This window comes from Salvelinus fontinalis, chromosome 33, assembly GCF_029448725.1.
Source record: "Salvelinus fontinalis isolate EN_2023a chromosome 33, ASM2944872v1, whole genome shotgun sequence".
NCBI lineage: Eukaryota > Metazoa > Chordata > Actinopteri > Salmoniformes > Salmonidae > Salvelinus > Salvelinus fontinalis.
Genome location: NC_074697.1, coordinates 16,431,337 through 16,452,432, shown reverse-complemented (window position 1 = coordinate 16,452,432; position 21,096 = coordinate 16,431,337). Strand labels below are relative to the sequence as shown.

General features: G+C 44.7%; 2 protein-coding genes across 3 annotated transcripts in view; both read right to left on the bottom strand.

Moving 5' to 3' along the window:
- LOC129831766 (protein Atg16l2) overlaps positions 1-8,529 on the bottom strand; it is a 155,690-nt gene extending 147,161 nt beyond the window's left edge. For both annotated transcript variants that reach the window (XM_055895193.1, XM_055895194.1), the window contains exons 1-4: positions 8,195-8,529; positions 4,207-4,276; positions 2,482-2,557; positions 135-208 (exon numbers count right to left, since the gene is read on the bottom strand). In XM_055895193.1, the coding sequence (XP_055751168.1) occupies positions 135-208; positions 2,482-2,557; positions 4,207-4,276; positions 8,195-8,351 (377 nt within the window). In that variant the 5' untranslated portion in view covers positions 8,352-8,529. The remainder of the gene's footprint in view (positions 1-134; positions 209-2,481; positions 2,558-4,206; positions 4,277-8,194) is intronic.
- A 570-nt stretch (positions 8,530-9,099) lies between these two features.
- The window catches only part of wdr62 (WD repeat domain 62), a 75,670-nt gene continuing 63,673 nt past the window's right edge, over positions 9,100-21,096 (bottom strand). Inside the window, exons 26-30 of the mRNA XM_055895190.1 lie at positions 19,910-20,030; positions 19,146-19,251; positions 18,057-18,123; positions 11,236-12,287; positions 9,100-10,672 (exon numbers count right to left, since the gene is read on the bottom strand). Of these exons, the coding sequence (XP_055751165.1) occupies positions 10,418-10,672; positions 11,236-12,287; positions 18,057-18,123; positions 19,146-19,251; positions 19,910-20,030 (1,601 nt within the window). The 3' untranslated portion in view covers positions 9,100-10,417. The remainder of the gene's footprint in view (positions 10,673-11,235; positions 12,288-18,056; positions 18,124-19,145; positions 19,252-19,909; positions 20,031-21,096) is intronic.

Genomic DNA, 21,096 nt, shown 5'->3' with positions numbered 1-21,096 from the left:
TAGTCTCACCTGGCATGTTGTTCTACAGTCTCACCTGGCATCTTGTTCTACAGTCTCACCAGGCATGTTGTTCTCTAGTCTCACCTGGCATGTTGTTCTACAGTCTCACCTGGCATGTTGTTCTACAGTCTCACCTGGCATGTTGCTCTTCCAGTACGGAGTCTTTGATCTTAATCTCCTGCTGGAGCTCCAATACTTGGTAGGCCAGCTAGAAAACAAAGCAGAGTCTGTCAACTAGAGACTCACAGTAGTCTGTCAACTAGAGACACACAGTAGTCTGTCAACTAGAGACACAGTAGTCTGTCAACTAGAGACACACAGTAGAGTCTGTCAACTAGAGACACACAGTAGTCTGTCAACTAGAGACACACAGTAGTCTGTCAACTAGAGACACACAGTAGTCTGTCAACTAGAGACACACAGTAGTCTGTCAACTAGAGACACAGTAGTCTGTCAACTAGAGACACACAGTAGAGTCTGTCAACTAGAGACACACAGTAGTCTGTCAACTAGAGACACACAGTAGTCTGTCAACTAGAGACACACAGTAGTCTGTCAACTAGAGACACACAGTAGTCTGTCAACTAGAGACACAGTAGTCTGTCAACTAGAGAGACACAGTAGTCTGTCAACTAGAGACACACAGTAGAGTCTGTCAACTAGAGACACAGTAGTCTGTCAACTAGAGACACACAGTAGAGTCTGTCAACTAGAGACTCACAGTAGTCTGTCAACTAGAGACTCACAGTAGAGTCTGTCAATTAGAGACACACAGTAGTCTGTCAACTAGAGACTCACAGTAGTCTGTCAACTAGAGACACACAGTAGTCTGTCAACTAGAGACACACAGTAGTCTGTCAACTAGAGACACACAGTAGTCTGTCAACTAGAGACACACAGTAGTCTGTCAACTAGAGACACACAGTAGTCTGTCAACTAGAGACACACAGTAGTCTGTCAACTAGAGACACACAGTAGTCTGTCAACTAGAGACACAGTAGTCTGTCAACTAGAGACACACAGTAGAGTCTGTCAACTAGAGACTCACAGTAGTCTGTCAACTAGAGACTCACAGTAGAGTCTGTCAACTAGAGACACACAGTAGAGTCTGTCAACTAGAGACTCACAGTAGTCTGTCAACTAGAGACTCACAGTAGAGTCTGTCAACTAGAGACACACAGTAGTCTGTCAATTAGAGACACACAGTAGTCTGTCAACTAGAGACTCACAGTAGTCTGTCAACTAGAGACACACAGTAGTCTGTCAACTAGAGACACACAGTAGTCTGTCAACTAGAGACACACAGTAGTCTGTTAACTAGAGACACACAGTAGAGTCTGTCAACTAGAGACACAGTAGTCTGTCAACTAGAGACACACAGTAGTCTGTCAACTAGAGACACACAGTAGTCTGTTAACTAGAGACACACAGTAGTCTGTCAACTAGAGACACACAGTAGAGTCTGTCAACTAGAGACACACAGTAGAGTCTGTCAACTAGAGACACAGTAGTCTGTCAACTAGAGACACACAGTAGTCTGTTAACTAGAGACACACAGTAGTCTGTCAACTAGAGACACACAGTAGTCTGTCAACTAGAGACACACAGTAGAGTCTGTCAACTAGAGACACAGTAGTCTGTCAACTAGAGACACACAGTAGTCTGTCAACTAGAGACTCACAGTAGTCTGTCAACTAGAGACACACAGTAGTCTGTCAACTAGAGACACACAGTAGTCTGTCAACTAGAGACACAGTAGTCTGTCAACTAGAGACACACAGTAGTCTGTCAACTAGAGACACACAGTAGTCTGTCAACTAGAGACACAGTAGTCTGTCAACTAGAGACACACAGTAGAGTCTGTCAACTAGAGACACACAGTAGTCTGTTAACTAGAGACACACAGTAGTCTGTCAACTAGAGACACACAGTAGTCTGTCAACTAGAGACACACAGTAGAGTCTGTCAACTAGAGACACAGTAGTCTGTCAACTAGAGACACACAGTAGTCTGTCAACTAGAGACACACAGTAGAGTCTGTCAACTAAAGACACAGTAGAAATACACAGTTATCTGGCATTGTATTGTATCTCTATGCAGTAGATATAAAAGACAGAGATGAGCAACAAAGTGATGTTTCCTTTTACAGTAGAATAAGGAGCACACCATTCACAAAACCAGAACGAGGCAGGATGTCTACTTCCTGGTTTCGTCTCTCTTTCTGGGTATCACTGACAGACAGTATGAAAACACAACACATATGCCATGCTTTATGACAGATTGGTGGAGACTCTGCCTTATATAAATACTGCAAAGATAAGGTGATGTTGCCAGCAAGGTGATTTTCAACAGTGCTGCTCTCTGAGTGATTCTGCATAGTGTCAACAACTGAAAATGTTGCCGACAGCATAATGTCAAATCAGAGTCTCTTGCCCGTATCTCAGTCATAAATCATCAACACGGTTACTTCCTGTTTCCTACCTCGCCAGTTGTTTTCTTCAGATCGTCATTCTTGGAAATCAGAGACGTCAAGGAATCGTTGGAGGAGGCTGGGTACCTGTGAGGTCAAAGACACGTTCACAGGTCAGGGTAAGGTCTCAAGACAGGAAACCCACAGTCGCACCTGGGCTACTGTTCGGTCGCGTGGTCACGTGCCACAAAGAATGACTTGTGAAAATTGCAATTGGCACAAAACAGAGGAGCACGGCTCGCCCTTAAAAGTACACGGAGCTAACATAAATAATAACATTAATAATAACATTAATAATATGCATATGGATCTCTCATGGCTCAAAGTGGAAGATAGACTGACTTCATCACTACTTGTTTTTGTAAGAAGTGTTGACATGCTAAATTTAAAGAGCTGTCTGTTTAAACTACTAGCACACAGCTCAGACACCCATACATACCCCACAACACATGCCACTAGAGGTCTCTTCACAGTCCCCAAGTCCAGAACAGACTACGGGAGGCGCACAGTACTACATAGAGCCATGACTACATGGAACTCTATTCCACATCAGGTAACTGATGCAGCAGTAGAATCAGATTTAAATAACAGGTACACATACACCTTATGGAACAGTGTGGACTGTGACGAGACACACACAGGTACAGACACAGGTATACACACACAAACGCAGGCACACACACTCTACACTCACGTACATTGTAATATTGTTGTATGGCGGTATTATACATTTTGTATTGTAGATATTTAGTGGTGTAATAATGTTATATGATGTAGTGTTTAATCTTTTGTTTTATATGTAATGCAAGTGCTTTAATGTGTTTGGACCCCAGGAAGAGTAGCTGCTGTCTAGACAGGAACTAATGGTGATCCATAATAAACCCCAGGAAGAGTAGCTGCTACCTTGGTAGGAACTAACGGGGATCCATAATAAACCCCAGGAAGAGTAGCTGCTGCCTTGGCAGGAACTAATGGGGATCCATAATAAACCCCAGGAAGAGTAGCTGCTGCCTTGGCAGGAACTCATAGGGATCCATTATAAACCCCAGGAAGAATAGCTGCTGCCTTGGCAGGAACTAATGGGGATCCATAATAAACCCCAGGAAGAGTAGCTGCTGCTTTGGCAGGAACTAACGGGGATCCATAATAAACCCCAGGAAGAGTAGCTGCTGCTTTGGCAGGAACTAATGGCGATCCATAATAAACACCAGGAAGAGTAGCTGCTGCCTTGGCAGGAACTAACGGGGATCCATAATAAACCCCAGGAAGAGTAGCTGCTGCTTTGGCAGGAACTAACGGGGATCCATAATAAACCCCAGGAAGAGTAGCTGCTGCTTTGGCAGGAACTAATGGCGATCCATAATAAACCCCAAGAAGAGTAGCTGCTGCCTTGGCAGGAACTAATGGGGATCCATAATAAACCCCAGGAAGAGTAGCTGATGCCTTGGCAGGAACTAACGGGGATCCATAATAAACCCCAGGAAGAGTAGCTGATGCCTTGGCAGGAACTAATGGGGATCCATAATACAAACAAATACAAAACACACAGACACTTAACAAAAAGGACAAACTATCTCTCACAGGAAATATTCCATACAGGTTTCTATCACACACATCAATGGGGCAGAGTTCTTTCTGGGTGGGGAAACTCCTGGCCTTACACATCAAAACAAGCTAAATACGTCCATTGAGAAGTAAGTACATTGACAACATCATTCTTCTCGTGTAATAATGACCTTGAACCAGATCCCAGGATGCCTTTCGTGATGAGGGCTCTCTGATTGGACTTCTCCAGGAGATTTATATCTGTAGGATGACATCACCAATATAGAACACAGAACATCATTATAGAACACAGAACATCAATATAGAGTGCATTCGGTAAGTATTCAGATCCCTTGACTTTTTCCACATTTTGTTACGTTACAGCCTTATTCTAAAATGGATGAAATAGTTTAACCCCTCATCAATCTACACACAATACCCCCATAATGACATCACAATACCCCATAATGACATCACAATACCCCATAATGACATCACAATACCCCCATAAAGACAAAGCAAAAACAGGTTTAGACATTTTTGCAAATGTATATACACTGCTCAAAAAAATAAAGGGAACACTTAAACAACACAATGTAACTCCAAGTCAATCACACTTCTGTGAAATCAAACTGTCCACTTAGGAAGCAACACTGATTGACAATAAATTTCACATGCTGTTGTGCAAATGGAATAGACAAAAGGTGGAAATTATAGGCAATTAGTGAGACACCCCCAAAAAAGGAGTGATTCTGCAGGTGGTGACCACAGACCACTTCTCAGTTCCTATGCTTCCTGGCTGATGTTTTGGTCACTTTTGAATGCTGGCGGTGCTTTCACTCTAGTGGTAGCATGAGACGGAGTCTACAACCCACAAGTGGCTCAGGTAGTGCAGTTCATCCAGGATGGCACATCAATGCGAGCTGTGGCAAAAAGGTTTGCTGTGTCTGTCAGCGTAGTGTCCAGAGCATGGAGGCGCTACCAGGAGACAGGCCAGTACATCAGGAGACGTGGAGGAGGCCGTAGGAGGGCAACAACCCAGCTGCCAACTGCCAGAGCCCTGCAAAATGACCTCCAGCAGGCCACAAATGTGCATGTGTCTGCTCAAACGGTCAGAAACAGACTCCTTGAGGGTGGTATGAGGGCCCGACGTCCACAGGTGGGGGTTGTGCTTACAGCCCAACACCGTGCAGGACGTTTGGCATTTGCCAGAGAACACCAAGATTGGCAAATTCGCCACTGGCGCCCTGTGCTCTTCACAGATGAAAGCAGGTTCACACTGAGCACATGAGCACATGTGACAGACGTGACAGAGTCTGGAGACGCCGTGGAGAACGTTCTGCTGCCTGCAACATCCTCCAGCATGACCGGTTTGGCGGTGGGTCAGTCATGGTGTGGGGTGGCATTTCTTTGTGGGGCCGCACAGCCCTCCATGTGCTCGCCAGAGGTAGCCTGGCTGCCATTAGGTACCGAGATGAGATCCTCGGACCCCTTGTGAGACCATATGCTGACACATGAACATTTGTGGCCTGCTGGAGGTCATTTTGCAGGGCTCTGGCAGTGTACCTCCTTGCACAAAGGTGGAGGTAGCGGTCCTGCTGCTGGGTTGTTGCCCTCCTACGGCCTTCTCCACGTCTCCTGATGTACTGGCCTGTCTCCTGGTAGCGCCTCCATGCTCTGGACACTACGCTGACAGACACAACAAACCTTTTTGCCACAGCTCGCATTGATGTGCCATCCTGGATGAACTGCACTACCTGAGCCACTTGTGTGGGTTGTAGACTCCGTCTCATGCTACCACTAGAGTGAAAGCACCGCCAGCATTCAAAAGTGACCAAAACATCAGCCAGGAAGCATAGGAACTGAGAAGTGGTCTGTGGTCACCACCTGCAGAACCATTCCTTTTTTGGGGGTGTCTCACTAATTGCCTATAATTTCCACCTTTTGTCTATTCCATTTGCACAACAGCATGTTACATTTATTGTCAATCAGTGTTGCTTCCTAAGTGGACAGTTTGATTTCACAGAAGTGTGATTGACTTGGAGTTACATTGTGTTGTTTAAGTGTTCCCTTTATTTTTTTGAGCAGTGTATATAAAAAATAAAAAACACTGAAATATCAAATTTACATACAGTGTCAGTCAAGAGTTTACACACCTACTCATTCCAGGGTTTTTCTTGATTTTTTAAAACTATTTTCTACATTGTAGAATAATAGTGAAGACATCAAAACTATGAAATAACACATATGGAATCATGTAGTAACCAAAAGTGTTAAACAAATCAAAATATATTTCATATGAGATTCTTCCAAGTAGCCACCCTTTGACTTGATGACAACTTTGCACACTCTTGGCATTCTCTCAACCAGCTTCATGAGGTAGTCACCTGGAATGCATTTCAATTAACAGGTGTGCCTTGTTAAAAGCTGATTTGTGGAATTTCTTTTTTTCTTAATGTGTTTGAGCCAATCAGTTGTGTTGTGACAAGGTAGGGGGGGTGGGGTGGTAAACAGAAGATAGCCTTATTTGGTTAAAGACCAAGTCCATATTATGGCAAGAACAGCTCAAATAAGCAAAGAGAAACGACCGTCAATCATTACTTTAAGACAGTCAATCCGAAAAATGTCAAGAACTTTTAAAGTGTCTTCAAGTGAAGTCTCAAAAACCATCAAGCGCTATGATAAAACTGGCTCTCATGAGGACTGCCACAGGAAAGGAAGACCCAGATTTACCTCTGCTGCAGAGGATAAGTTCATTAGAGTTACCAGACTCAGAAATTCCAGCCCAAATAAATGCTTCACAAAGTTCAAGTAACATAAACATCTCAACATCAACTGTTCAGAGGCCTTCATGGTCGAATTGCTGCAAAGATACCACTACTAAAGGACACCAATATGAAGAAGAGACTTGCTTGGGCCAAGAAACACGAGCAATGGACATTAGGCCGGTGGAAATCAGTCCTTTGGTCTGATGGGTCCAAATTTGAGATTTTTGGTTCCAACAGCCGTGTCTTTGTGAGACGCAGAGTAGGTGAACGGATGATCTCTGCATGTGTGGTTCCCACCATGAAGCATGGAGGAGGAGGTGTGCTGGTATGGGGTTATTTTGCTGGTGACACTGTGATTTATTTAGAATTCAAGGCACACTTAACCAGCATTGCTACCACAGCATTCTGCAGCAATACGGCACCCCATCTGGTTTGCACTTAGTGGGACTATCATTTGTCTTTCAACAGGACAGTGACCCAACATACCTCCAGGCTGTGTAAGGGCTATTTGACCAAGGAGAGTGATGGAGTGCTGCATCAGAGGAACTGGCCTCCACAGTCACCCGACCTCAACCCAATTGAGGTGGTTTGGGATGAGTTGGACCGCAGAGTGAAGGAAAACTAGCCAACAAGTGCTCAGCATATGTGGGAAGTCCTTCAAGATGGTTGGAAAAGCATTCCAGGTGAAGCTGGTTGAGAGAATGCCAAGAGTGTGCAAAGCTGTCATCAAGGCAAAGGGTGGCTACTTTGAAGAATCTAAAATATATTTTGATTTGTTAAACACTTTTTTGGTTACTACATGATTCCATATGTGTTATTTCATAGTTTTGATGTCTTCATTATTATTCTACAATGTAGAAAATAGTAAAAATAAAGAAAAACATTTGAATGAGTAGGTGTGTCAAAACTTTTGACTGGTAGTATAGTTTGACATTTCTGGTACAAATAATGATCCACACTAATTTGAAAATATATATAATAATCTATTGATATATAATCTAGGTCTCAATTACTATCGTGGCCGATTATCATAGTTTTAAGTATCTCAATGAACCGTAAAGGAAATGAAAACGTAAGCAAAAAGGTAGGCCTACATTGTGTGTGCCCTACGTCATCACGCACTGATTTTATCCACAAATAAGTGAATTTGGTGTCAACACTGGTGGGAAAATTCACATATTTTTTTAATGCGGATTCTATAGTATTCGCATGAAAATCTGTCTCCAATTGAATTGAAACCTAGCTATCTAGTGTTGCAGCATGGCAGTATATCTAGAACTTCCTTGAATCGGAAAACGAATCTTGCTTAATGAAGCTTTTTTAGGTCATCTGAAAGAAAACGACAAAATACTTTAAAAAACATTTTTTTTCTTCTTTTACACAAGACCTTCAGCAAAGAACTTCTACATACATGCCAGTATGACATCTTGAAACATCGTCTTCTGATACTTATCCCGATGTTTGAGTTGGCGGATGATATGACGTTTCCATGAGTCGGCCGTCTTCTGTGTGTTTATCTTCTCCTCGACTTTAGACGCCTCGCCACGTTCCGCTCCTAGCGCCGCCATGATAGACTAGTCCTACAGCAATTTAGGCTGTTACTAAACGGCATTGCCAAATAGTTTAGTCTATTGTATATCAGAGAAACATTCATTAATTTTCCTTTTCAATAAAATCTCTAGCGAGACTGGCTCGGCTGTCAACATTGAAGTGCCAGGCGGTCCGGCGAACAACAAGTTTCCTATCCAATCAGATGCTACTTACCATTATTTTCCTGAGTCAGACTAGAATCGTCATTATCGTCATTGAAAACATGTCAGGGCAGGACACGCCCGTGCTGAAGTACAATGCATATTAAAATCTGTTTGAATGTGACCACTGTCAAACTCCCCACTATCTATGCCACGTTCAAGTGCTAGTCGGGAACTAGGAAACTTCCGATATGCTAACTGGTTGTGGTTATTCACATGCTGCGTTCAACCAGTTCGCAAGTCGGGAGAATTCAGAGATTCCTAGTTCCGAATAGCACCTTAACGCGGCACTAGTCTAACTAACAAAAATAATTTATACATATGGGCCAACAAAGTGCATGACTAAATCAAGACAATGAGCAATTGGCCTACATTTCAAAGGAGACCCCCCCCCCCCCCCCCCCCCAGGGTTCTCCAGGGCCCTCCTCTGCAGAAGTTGGGAGCGTTCCTCTGTCACAGATATTCTCCAGTCTTTCATCTATTCCTGCCCCATCCCCCCCCCCCCCCCCCCCCCGTGGGTTACACATTAAAGCTAGTCTGGTTGTTGTATGGAGAACACACAAAGCAATATGTAAAACACCTTTATTACAAACTCTTAGTAAAATATACATTTTGTATGAATGCAAAAGCAGACAGGTAAAATATTACAAATAATTTACATTGAAATTGAACAATTTCACGAGAAACCATGAAGTACACAGTGAAACACCACGGGGACTGTACAAAACACTGCAGGTGACAGTGCGACTATTATACCCATCTGATGCCACAGGCGTTTAACATAATAGAGCCCTTAACACTAGTGTCTGTTGGCTCCAACCTCAATAGAAACCAAACAGAAACCAAAACTAATACTGAACTTCAACTTGACTGCTTGGATACTGAGTTCTCTCTATCAACTAGCAAACATAAACCAGTGCACAAATACCTGGACAGGGTCAAAAAGAGAGTTTAAAAAATGTAAACACTGATTAAAACAGGTCACTTTGGTTGTGGCTGAATGACTCCGCTTTGATGCTCAATAGATCCACGTTTTAAATAAAAGTGATACATGGCTACAAGGTTAGATACAGAATGGGTTAAGGACCTGGGCTCGTAGCCACAAAGCATCCCAGAGGAGGATTGCTGATCTAGGATCTGTCTAATGTAGTTGTATTCATAAAAAAAAAAAAACCACAATGCATCTAAAATGATAAACTGATCCTAGATCAGCACTCCTACTTTCAGATGCTTTTGTGGATACGGGCCCTGCAGCGACTTCAAGCAGATCATCAAATGAGAGCTAAATAAATCGAAAGAATGACAACAGCTACCAAACACAAAAAAAGACAACAAAACAAGAGCTTCAATTAAAGAAAGAAAACATTAAAATAAAACATCCATTAAAAGATAAAGAGGAAAATAAGACAAAGCTAAAAAAAAAAAAAAAAAAAAAGGATTTTAAACAAGTTGGAGACTTTAAACTAGATTGTGAAACATGTATTTACCAGTGACTTATTTCAGTCAGTCTCTAATGCGGTGTTAAACATTTCACTACAAGTATAGGTTTAAAACAAATCTAAATAAACATTCTAATATATACACAGACAGTCGTCCGGTCAGGTTTAAAAAGGTGCTGTTGGATAAAAGGGACAGGATGCTTTTGAAACAGTCTGGTGGGAAGTGAAAGCATCCAATTGCTCACGTCTGGTTAGTAAATATTTGCTTCACGTAAGGACGTCTTGTCTCATCCTCCATCAGCTAGGGTCACGTCTGTTAAAACGGGCATATTCGAGTCGAGTCAGGGATAAACTTTTCCTTACCTTAACCTGAACCCCCTAATCTGCTACGAAAAGTAACTTCTGACATTAGCGGAGCATCCCATCTAGTCAAAACGCCGTCAGCTAACTACTGTCCATCTTCTTCTCAGCGATGAACAGCAGCATCTCAGAGTATTTCTCCAGTAGCGCCACGGTCCGGTCGTCTCTCAGCTGGCGACCTGGAGAGTCCTCCGGGGGACAGGGGGCGCTGTGACCTGCTGCTGACCTCTGACCTGAAGGAAACACAGAGTCCAGCTCCGTCTGCGCCACACAGAAGGCCTCTTTCAAAATGGCCGACATCTGGCCCTGCTGCTCTGGGCTGTCTGTCATGCAGCAGACCTGTGAGAGAACAGAGAGAGACAACGTTGTATCGGTCTCAATGGCGGTGTCTGTGTTCTCGGACGCCATAAATGGGACAGATATGTTGCGATCTCTATGTGACAACGGAATGGGCAAAGAATAAGGATGTGGATAGAATCTGGTATCTTATGATTATCAGTGAAATTAACTAAATGTATAAAAAAATCGATTACTATGTATAGTTTTGTAAGGACTATAAATGACCAACCAGCCAGTTTGAGTAGACAGTTTATGCCACTGCTTTTGATAGGAGCTGGCTACTGTACCGGGAGACTAAAAGCATTTGCGCTAAGCTAACGACATGCTAACTTCAATCTCCAAACTGCACGCAGAGATAAAAAAAAAAAAACAATGGTATCCATGAGTTCTGACTCTCTGGGTAAGTAGAGAAACGACTGAAATATCTACAAATCAGCAGTATGCCTTTGAAAGGATAGAGGCTCAGTTGAAACATCGGGACATGCTGGTTAAAACTTGATTAACACATGAATCTTTGAAAAGCTAGTGAATAGAATTTTTTCCATTTTCGTTTGTAATCTGACCTTGTTGTAGAACGTGACGGCTCTTCTCATGGTGTGCCGCAACTCGTTGGCTACCTGGTGACACATCTGGAGGTTCAGGGTTTCCTCTACAGGGTCACCATGGAGACCCGAGTCACCGTGGAGAGGGAAAAAACAGGTAGAACCAGAGACGGGACTGTCGCTAGCCTGCTGCAGCTGGGGCAGATGGGAGGGGCTCTCAGTGAGCTGGGCCTGAGGGAGGGTTGAGCACAGACGGGGGGTTGGGGACGTGGTGGGGGCCGGAGACGTGGCCGTGGTGGAGGCCGGGGCCGTGGTGGGGGCCGGAGACGTGGCCGTGGTGGAGGCCGGGGCCGTGGTGGGGGCCGGAGACGTGGCGGTGGTGGAGGCCGGGGCCGTGGTGGGGGCCGGAGACGTGGCGGTGGTGGAGGCCGGGGCCAGGTTGCTGCAGAGCCCTGATAATCCTCCACGTGACGCCAAGCTGTCCTCCATGTTACGGAGGCACCTCTTCGCCTCCTTCCCCAGAGAACGCATCTCAGTGGGGGTGACCAAGGCGTGGCGGGTCGAGTCTCCAAACCTCCTCTGGGACTTGTGGGAGGCCAGAGGGAAGGTTAGTGTGGGGGGGTCAGAGGGCACAGCCAGGTCCAGGTGGAGAGCTGCTCTGGCTCTGTGGTTCCCCGCAGGAGAAGGAGGGACGGAGGGAGGCTGGCTGGCAGGAGGCTCCACTGAGGAAGTGGTGGTGGTGTGGGATACAGGGGGCTGGACTCCAGGGGGCTGGACTACAGGGGGCGGCAGATTCTCCTTGCACTCCGGGTCTGTACTGTTCTGGAGGTCCTGGAGGGATGAGGCTCTCGCCTCCATGATCTTCCCCCAAGCAGGGTGCTCCTCAGTCGGGGAGATGTTCAGGCCCTCACCCTGGGACCTCTTGGCTCTGGAGCTGGTGGTGGTGCCCATGTAACTCTGGCGAGGCAGCCGGGTCAGGGGCTCCTTGTCCAGGCCGGACTGGGAGGGTTTGAGGGTGGAGCTGGATGATGATGGAACACTAGACTGAGACCTCAGGGTCTTATCTGTCACATCTGACAGGTTGGAACAGAAAGACTACAGGTCAATGACATTCAGGGTTATTTACTCCACTGTTTCTCCATCCTGATCCTGAGTATACATTTTTGGGTCACCAAGGACCAGGATGGAGAACTGCTGGTTTATACTGTAACATAAAGGCTCAAATTGCATCTTAGAAACCAGATCATCACCCCGTGTGGTCTATACATCAGGGCAGACTGCCAGCACCGGTGGAACCCCAGACGGTGGAACCCCAGCACCGGTGGAACCCCAGCACCGGTGGAACCCCAGCACCGGTGGAACCCCAGCACCGGTGGAACCCCAGAGAGAGATGGAGACAAGGATACAGAGAACCAAGTCTAGCTACCCCATGACACTAGGTGAGTTCACAATCAATGCTGTGGTGGATCGACCACCCACACACACCTCCCAGAGTATCTCTCCAGCGTAGAACAGCTATGGTTTTGCGGCTGCGTAGGGGATGGCGGGGTTGGGGAGACTGCTGGACCGGCTGGACGGAAGAGGAGCGCCTCTTTAAAGACGTTGGATGACACTTCACACCCCTCGCTGGATTGTTACAGCAACAGTCAGCCAGCCAGCAAACAGACAGACAACCAGCCAGCAAACAGACAGACAGACAACCAGCCAGCAAACAGACAGACCATCAACCAGCAAACAGACAGACAGACCATCAACCAGCAAACAGACAGACAGACCATCAACCAGCAAACAGACAGACAGACAACCAGCCAGCAAACAGACAGACAGACCATCAAACAGACAGACAGACAACCAGCCAGCAAACAGACAGACAGACAACCAGCCAGCAAACAGACAGACACAGACAACCAGCCAGAAAACAGACAGACACAGACAACCAGCCAGCAAACAGACAGACAGACCATCAACCAGCAAACCGACAGACAGACCATCAACCAGCAAACAGACAGACAGACCATCAACCAGCAAACAGACAGACAGACCATCAACCAGCAAACAGACAGACATACAACCAGCCAGCAAACAGACAGACAGACAACCAGCCAGCAAACAGACAGACAGACCATCAAACAGACAGACAGACAACCAGCCAGCAAACAGACAGACAGACAACCAGCCAGCAAACAGACAGACAACCAGCCAGCAAACAGACAGACAGACAACCAGCCAGCAAACAGACAGACAGACAACCAGCCAGCAAACAGACAGACAGACAACCAGCCAGCAAACAGACAGACAGACCATCAACCAGCAAACAGACAGACAACCAGCAAACAGACAGACCATCAACCAGCAAACAGACAGACAACCAGCAAACAGACAGACCATCAACCAGCAAACAGACAGACAGACAACCAGCCAGCAAACAGACAGACAGACAACCAGCAAACAGACAGACAGACAACCAGCAAACAGACAGACAGACAGACAGACAGACAGACAAGCCCCACATCATTAAGCAGACCTCCTTAGCCACACTGAAAGTTTCTGGATGATTCTTCTAGCAACCAACAGACCAGAGAGATGACAAGTTCATACCCACACTCACTACAGCATCCACCACACCCGGGTTTCTGTTAGCCGGTAGATTCTGGCTTTTTGGCCGTTTCAAAAAATATAAAGCCGATACATAAAATTGTTGCCGGCCAAATTGTTGCTGGGAGAAAAAAGAAAATCCAATGCAAAAATAAATGGTGATTATCCCCATTTCCAGTGTGCCCGCCGAGAGGAGATTCGTTCTCCAAAACAGAGTACAGACGTCCTCAAGATCCCTCCTTCTTGAGGACAAAGTAGCGAGGCTGATGTGCATCACGCTGCTCCAAGGAGTTGGGACAGTTTTGACTTTTCCAACAACAGCGGCTCACTTTGAGCAGACCAAGGTCCACTGCCAAAAAACAAGTAAATTAAGAGGGCAAATGATTGTGTTTGTCAGGCCCAGTTCTAGCAGTTCTGCTGCTGCCTTAGGCCAGATCAACATATTCCACCCCTGTGTCATGGGTAATGATGTGTATCATGAGCAATTGGTGATTTCAGTTGAGATTATTCAGTAGCACTTGGGAAACTAAATCTGTGTTGTGAACTTAACACATTGGTGAGTTACAATGTTGAAATGATTAATCCTGCCAACTGCCCATAGAGTTATCAATGAGCCATGCACAGTTGAAGTCGGGAAGTTTACATACACTTAGGTTGGAGTCATTAAAACTAGTTTTTCAACCACTCTACAAATTTCTCGTTAACAAACTATAGTTTTGGCAAGTCGGTTAGGACATCTACTTTGTGCATGACACAAGTAATTATTCCAACAATTGTTTACAAACAGATTATTTCACTTATAATTCACTGTATCACAATTCCAGTGGGTCAGAAGTTTACATACACTAAGTTGACTGTGCCTTTAAACAGCTTGGAAAATTCCAGAAAATTATGTCATGGCTTTAGAAGCTTCTGATAGGCTAATTGACATTGGTCTGATGAAACAAAAATAGAACTGTTTGGCCATAATGATCATCTTTATGTTTGGAGGAAAAAGGGTGAGGATTGCAAGCCGAAGAACACCATCCCAACCGTGAAGCACGGGGGTGGCAGCATCATGTTGTGGGGGTGCTTTGCTGCAGGAGGGACTGGTGCACTTCACAAAATAGATGGCATCATGAGGGAGGAAAATTATGTGGATATATTGAAGCAACATCTCAAGACATCAGTCAGGAAGTTAAAGCTTGGTTGCAAATGGGTCTTCCAAATGGACAATGACCCCAAGCATACTTCCAAAGTTGTGGCAAAATGGCTTAAGGACAACAAAGTCAAGGTATTGGAGTGGCCATCACAAAGCCCTGACCTCAATCCTATAGAAAATTTGTGGGCAGAACTGAACAAGTGTGTGCAAGCAAGGAGGCCTACAAACCTGACTCCATTACACCAGCACTGTCAGGAGGAATGGGCCAAAATTCACCCAACCTAATGTGGGAAGCTTGTGGAAGGCTACCCAAAACGTTTGACCCAAGTTAAACAATTTAAAAGGCAATGCTACCAAATACTATTTGAGTGTATGTAAACTTCTGACCCACTGGGAATGTGATGAAAGTAATAAAAGCGGAAATAAATAATTCTCTCTACTATTATTCTGACATTTCACATTCTTAAAATAAAGTGGTGATCCTAACTGACCTGAGACAGGGAATTTTTTACTAGGATTAAATGTCAGGAACTGTGAAAAACTGAGTTTAAATGTATTTGGCTAAGGTGTATGTAAACCTCCGACTTCAACTGTATATATCACACGACACGAGTCACGACAGTTCAAATTACAATAAACATAAGATGTATTAATATCATGAGCTTTGGAAACAAGTGCTTTCATGAACGCATGACGCGGGCCTAATTTCACAGGAACATTGTAAAACAAGCTCTCTCTCAATGAACCAGTCTTAATGAATTTACCTTATTTACATATGGAATATGATTGTCCAAAATCTATTTGATCATTTATTTATTTCTAGCGCTGTACCGCAGCGGAAATGGGGAGCGGAGCGGGCCGGCCCGGTCATGGCTAGAAGGCATTTTTAGCTAACCCTAACCCTTTTCCTAACTTTAACCTAATTCTCCTAACCGGCTACGTTAATTCTCCTAACCGGCTACGTTAATTCTCCTAACCGGCTACGTTAATTCTCCTAACCGGCTACGTTAATTCTCCTAACCGGCTACGTTAATTCTCCTAACCGGCTACGTTAATTCTCCTAACCGGCTACGTTAATTCTCCTAACCGGCTACGTTAATTCTCCTAACCGGCTACGTTAATTCTCCTAACCTGCTACGTTAATTCTCCTAACTGGCTACGAAAAGTCAAATCGGACACTATTTTGACAAAGAGTTGGATCCCTTCTAGCCATGACCGGCCGGCCCTGGTGTTAGTAGACAGCCATGTTGTGTTATTTATTAAGACTAATTACAATTTGAAAATAGCTGTGTTTTGTTATTTATTATTTCAAATGTTCATAGAAACAGCCTTTAAAACTTCTTCTGGCTGCAAGGGAAAGTGTTGAGTAGCCAGTGAAATCGTGCACATTTCAAACGGCCTCCTACTCAATTCTTGCTCGTACAATATGGATATTATTATTAATATTGGATAGAAAACACTCTCTAGTTTCTAAAACCGTTGGAATTATTTCTCTGAGGGAAACAGAATTCATTTGGCAGCACTTTCCCTGACCAGGAAGTGAAATGTCAGAAATATGTGTTCTGTTCAACTTGATGCCTATATATGGTCATGACACTTAGGAGTCTACTTACACTCCATACGCCTTCCTCTTGGTCTCAAGAGGATGTGAGAGAAGAAATTTTGTGTTCATCTTGGTCAGGGGTGGAATAAAAGCTATTTCTTTGACGTGACCGTCCACTTCCGGTACTCTGAAACGCGCGACAAGGAAGTGCCATTGCCTTCTGTTTTGTTGCCGTAATAGAAGACAACTATCCCCGGCTCGGAATTTTTTTGATACATGTGAACATATCATCGTAATGTATGTTTTTTCAATATAGTTTAATCAGATTATTGAATTTTTTTGGGGAGTTTTGCCATGTTCCGTCCTCTGTGTTTACGTCGGAGAGATTTGTGCCACTCGGCTAGTGCCAATGCTAAGTGAAGAGGGAAATTTGCCATTCTGAATCCAAACAACGACTCATCTGGACAGAGGACACCTTGTTCAACATTCTGATGAAAGATCAGCAAAAGTAGGAGCCAATTTATGATGTTATTTCATATATCTGTCGTGCATGTTGACTGGTCGTGGGCGCCCAAGTTTTTCTTGCTATTGCTGCTATGCTAATATCACGCTACATTTTGTTTGCGCTGTAAAACATTTAATAAATCGGAAATGTTGTCTAGAATCACAAGATGCCTGTCTTTCAATTGCTGTACACTATGTATTTTTCAGAAATGTTTTATGATGAGTAATTAGGTATTTGACGTTGGTGTCTGTAAATATTATGGCTGCTTTCGGTGCAATTTCTGATTGTAGCTGAAATGTAAACTATGAATTATACCTGAAATATGCAAATTTTTGGAAAAAAACATATGCTATACAATAAATATGTTATCAGATTGTCATCTGATGAGGTTGTTTCTTGGTTAGTGGCTATTTTTATCTTTATTTGGCCGAATTTGTGATAGCTACTGATGGAGTAAAAAACTGATGGAGTAAGAAAACTGGTGTCTTTTGCTAATGTGGTTAGCTAATAGATTTACATATTGTGTCTTCCCTGTAAAACATTTTAAAAATCGGGCATGTTGGCTTGATTCACAAGATGTGCACCTTTCATCTGGTGTCTTGGACTTGTTAATGTGTGAAAGTTAAATATTAAAAAAAAATATCTTCTGAATTTCGCGCCCTGCACTTTGAGCTGGATGTTGTCATAAGTGTACCGGTGTCGGGCTGCACCCCTAACAGGTTAAGACTTTTGTTGTTCGCAAATATTATATTTGAAGAAAAAAAATGAAAGAAAGATTGATTTATAGCAGGGATGAAGACCCAGCAGACAATGTTTCAGTAAAACCTGTCATGTTGGTATAAGAACATTGTCCGACTTTATTACAACTTTACAGGCTAATCTCTCTGTTAAAATGAATTACAATCTTATAAAATGTGATTTTGAGCACGGTGGGTTGACACCCTAATGCGTTACATGTCTGATACATTTCTAAAAAATGTCCGGTAAATTAAAATCCGGCTGCCACATTTTCTCCGAACTGGAAACCCGACACCACATCAGTCTAGACTGGTACTCACCAGGGGCCTGGCTCTCCTCTTGAACAGATTCTGTGGTAATGCTCACGACGGACTGCTTTGAGTTGGCCTGTAGATCGCAAAAACATCTTCAGTGACTTTCATGAAATCTTATGGGAGATGATCAAAATAACATTTGCATGCATCTCAAGGTTAGGATCTGTCCCCCGATTTGTATCTTATGTTCTGCATGTTGGTGAGGAACTAACCTCGCACAGCGGATAAAAGCCTGGTAAATCAACCATTCAAAGTTGGCCTTAGTGGGAGTGACCATGGAATTATTGGTAAATGATCTTACTGAGTAAAGTATTTGTCATTATTTAAATTTTAGCGAATCACACGACTGTGAGGCGTGGCTCCAAATGGAGGCAGGACTCGGGTAGGAACTTGTGGTGTGTGCTAGCAAAAACATTCCCTCTAACCTCAAAGGGAGAAGAACACAATAGGTCCTACCTTCCAACTAGCAAAGGACATAGCTAGCTTACGAATGGCTTCACGAGAAGAACAGAGACTACCCCCCTAAAATCTGTGGTCGATGTGTGTCTGGTTCGGAACACTCTGGTTCGGAACACTCTGGTTCGGAACACTCTGGTTCGGAACACTCTGGTTCGGAACACTCTGGTTCGGAACACTCTGGTTCGGAACACTCTGGTTCGGAACACTCTGGTTCGGAACACTCTGGTTCGGAACACTCTGGTTCGGAACACTCTGGTTCGGAACACTCTGGTTCGGAACACTCTGGTTCGGAACTCATTTACCACCTAGTGATGTCACCAGGCAGGCCAAAACTCCATCCCACCAAAACAGGCAGAAATTTCAGACGGTCTTTCCCAACAGCTCTTACACTAAAGAAGACCATTTATCACAATTTCTAAAATTTCAGTGTTATTCCAACCTCATTGTGAAAATATATATAAAAACACAGGAAATATTCTACACGGGGCCTTTAAACCAATGAGTAATACACCGGGAGAAATCTCCTGCCACTTTGTATCCTAACGAAGGCCAATATTGACATCGTGTTCCACCAGACCTTCCTCACTTTTGTGCGGAAGTATCTGCGAACAAGATAAGTGAGGAACAGACCAGTACCTGAGTGGTGTTGAGGCCGGGGGTGGGGTCAGGAGAGGACTGGCTGCTGGGCTCCTCAGTGATGCTGGGCGGGAGAGGAGCGGGACACAGGACAGAACCAGGACCACTAACCCGACACAGATAAGAATTAGAACAGGTTTTAAAAACTAAACAAGTACACATTGAATGATTGAATGAATACATCTCTTGATGCTCCTAGACACAATCAGTGATCTATGTGAATACTAACCGCAGACTGCATCAATACAGGGGGAGGTGTGACTGAGGCGAGGTAAGGTGTGACTGAGGCGAGGTAAGGCGTGACTGAGGCGAGGTAAGGCGTGACTGAGGCGAGGTAAGGCGTGACTGAGGCGAGGTAAGGCGTGACTGAGGCGAGGTAAGGCGTGACTGAGGCGAGGTAAGGCGTGACTGAGGCGAGGTAAGGCGTGACTGAGGCGAGGTAAGGCGTGACTGAGGCGAGGTAAGGCGTGACTGAGGCGAGGTAAGGCGTGACTGAGGCGAGGTAAGGCGTGACTGAGGCGAGGTAAGGCGTGACTGAGGTAAATGGTGCTTTCAAGACAACTGGGAACTCATGACATCAGTGATCTTCAGATCGGATAGTCAGATATCTAGAAAGATGCCTGAGTTTCCTACTTTGAATCCCGAGTTGGAATACTGCCCCCCCCCCCAGAGTTCCTAGTTGTCTTGAACGCACTGACGTTGGAGATTCCCAGGTTCCCAGCTGTTTTGAATGCGGCTTAAGGTATGGTGAGGTGGTGACTGACCGGAGTCGGCTCTGGAAACGAGACAGGAAGCGTGTAGAAATGCTGAATCTGGGGTTGAGGAAGAGGCTCTCTGTCTCCATGGGTGGAGTCTGCAGACTGGACAGGTCAGTCTCAAACTTCTCTACAGGGGGGCAGAACAGATAGCAGTTATAGCTAGCTACAAACTGTACTTACAATACATCCTAACGGTTACATTTAAAAAAAAATGGGTTTACGAGACACTAGCCTCGACTCACAACCACATCTTGTCTGGTCGACGGCCTGGTTGGGGTAAGACCCAGACCAGAGTATGTGAACTGGAATGGAGCTTGCCCAATTTGACTGCAGCGCGGAGCGAGTTTCCCCACAGGCCTTCTCAACCGTCCCAATTGGGCGCCAGTACAGCTCACTTCATGAGCTCAGGGGACGCCCCGGGCCCAGCATGCATTTGTAGTCTACTTGTCTACTGCTATAGACCCTTGATTTAGCTACTGTTAAAAAAAGGAGTTCACTAAATATTTTCATTAAAGATACTGATAAAACACAGGTTGAAAACAAGGTGACTTACAAAGATGAGGAGGACCAAGAGAAAGAGAGGGAGTGCGGTGAGTCCACGACTAAAGAATCATGGTGGAATCTGAAAAGACACCTATCCTGAAAGTATGATGGGGTACTTCCCGTGTACATGCTAACAGAAAGGAACGAGGTGGGTAGATAACTAAAGTGTGTCATTGTAGCAAAGTATTTAACAACTAAAAATCAGATCTCTTATAACCAGGGCAGCCCAAACCCTCTTCCTGGAGATCTACTGTCCTGTATGTTATCAGCCCAACCCTCTTCCTGGAGATCTCCCATCCTGTGGGTTTTCAGTCCAACCCTCTTCCTGGAGATCTCCCATCCTGTGGGTTTTCAGTCCAACCCTCTTCCTGGAGATCTACTGTCCTGTAGGTTTTCAGTCCAACCCTCTTCCTGGAGATCTACCGTCCTGTGGGTTTTCAGTCCAACCCTCTTCCTGGAGATCTATTGTCCTGTAGGTTTTCACTCCAACCCTCTTCCTGGAGATCTACCGTCCTGTGGGTTTTCAGTCCCTCTTCCTGGAGATCTACCGTCCTGTGGGTTTTCAGTCCCTCTTCCTGGAGATCTACCGTCCTGTGGGTTTTCAGTCCAACCCTCTTCCTGGAGATCTACCGTCCTGTGGGTTTTCAGTC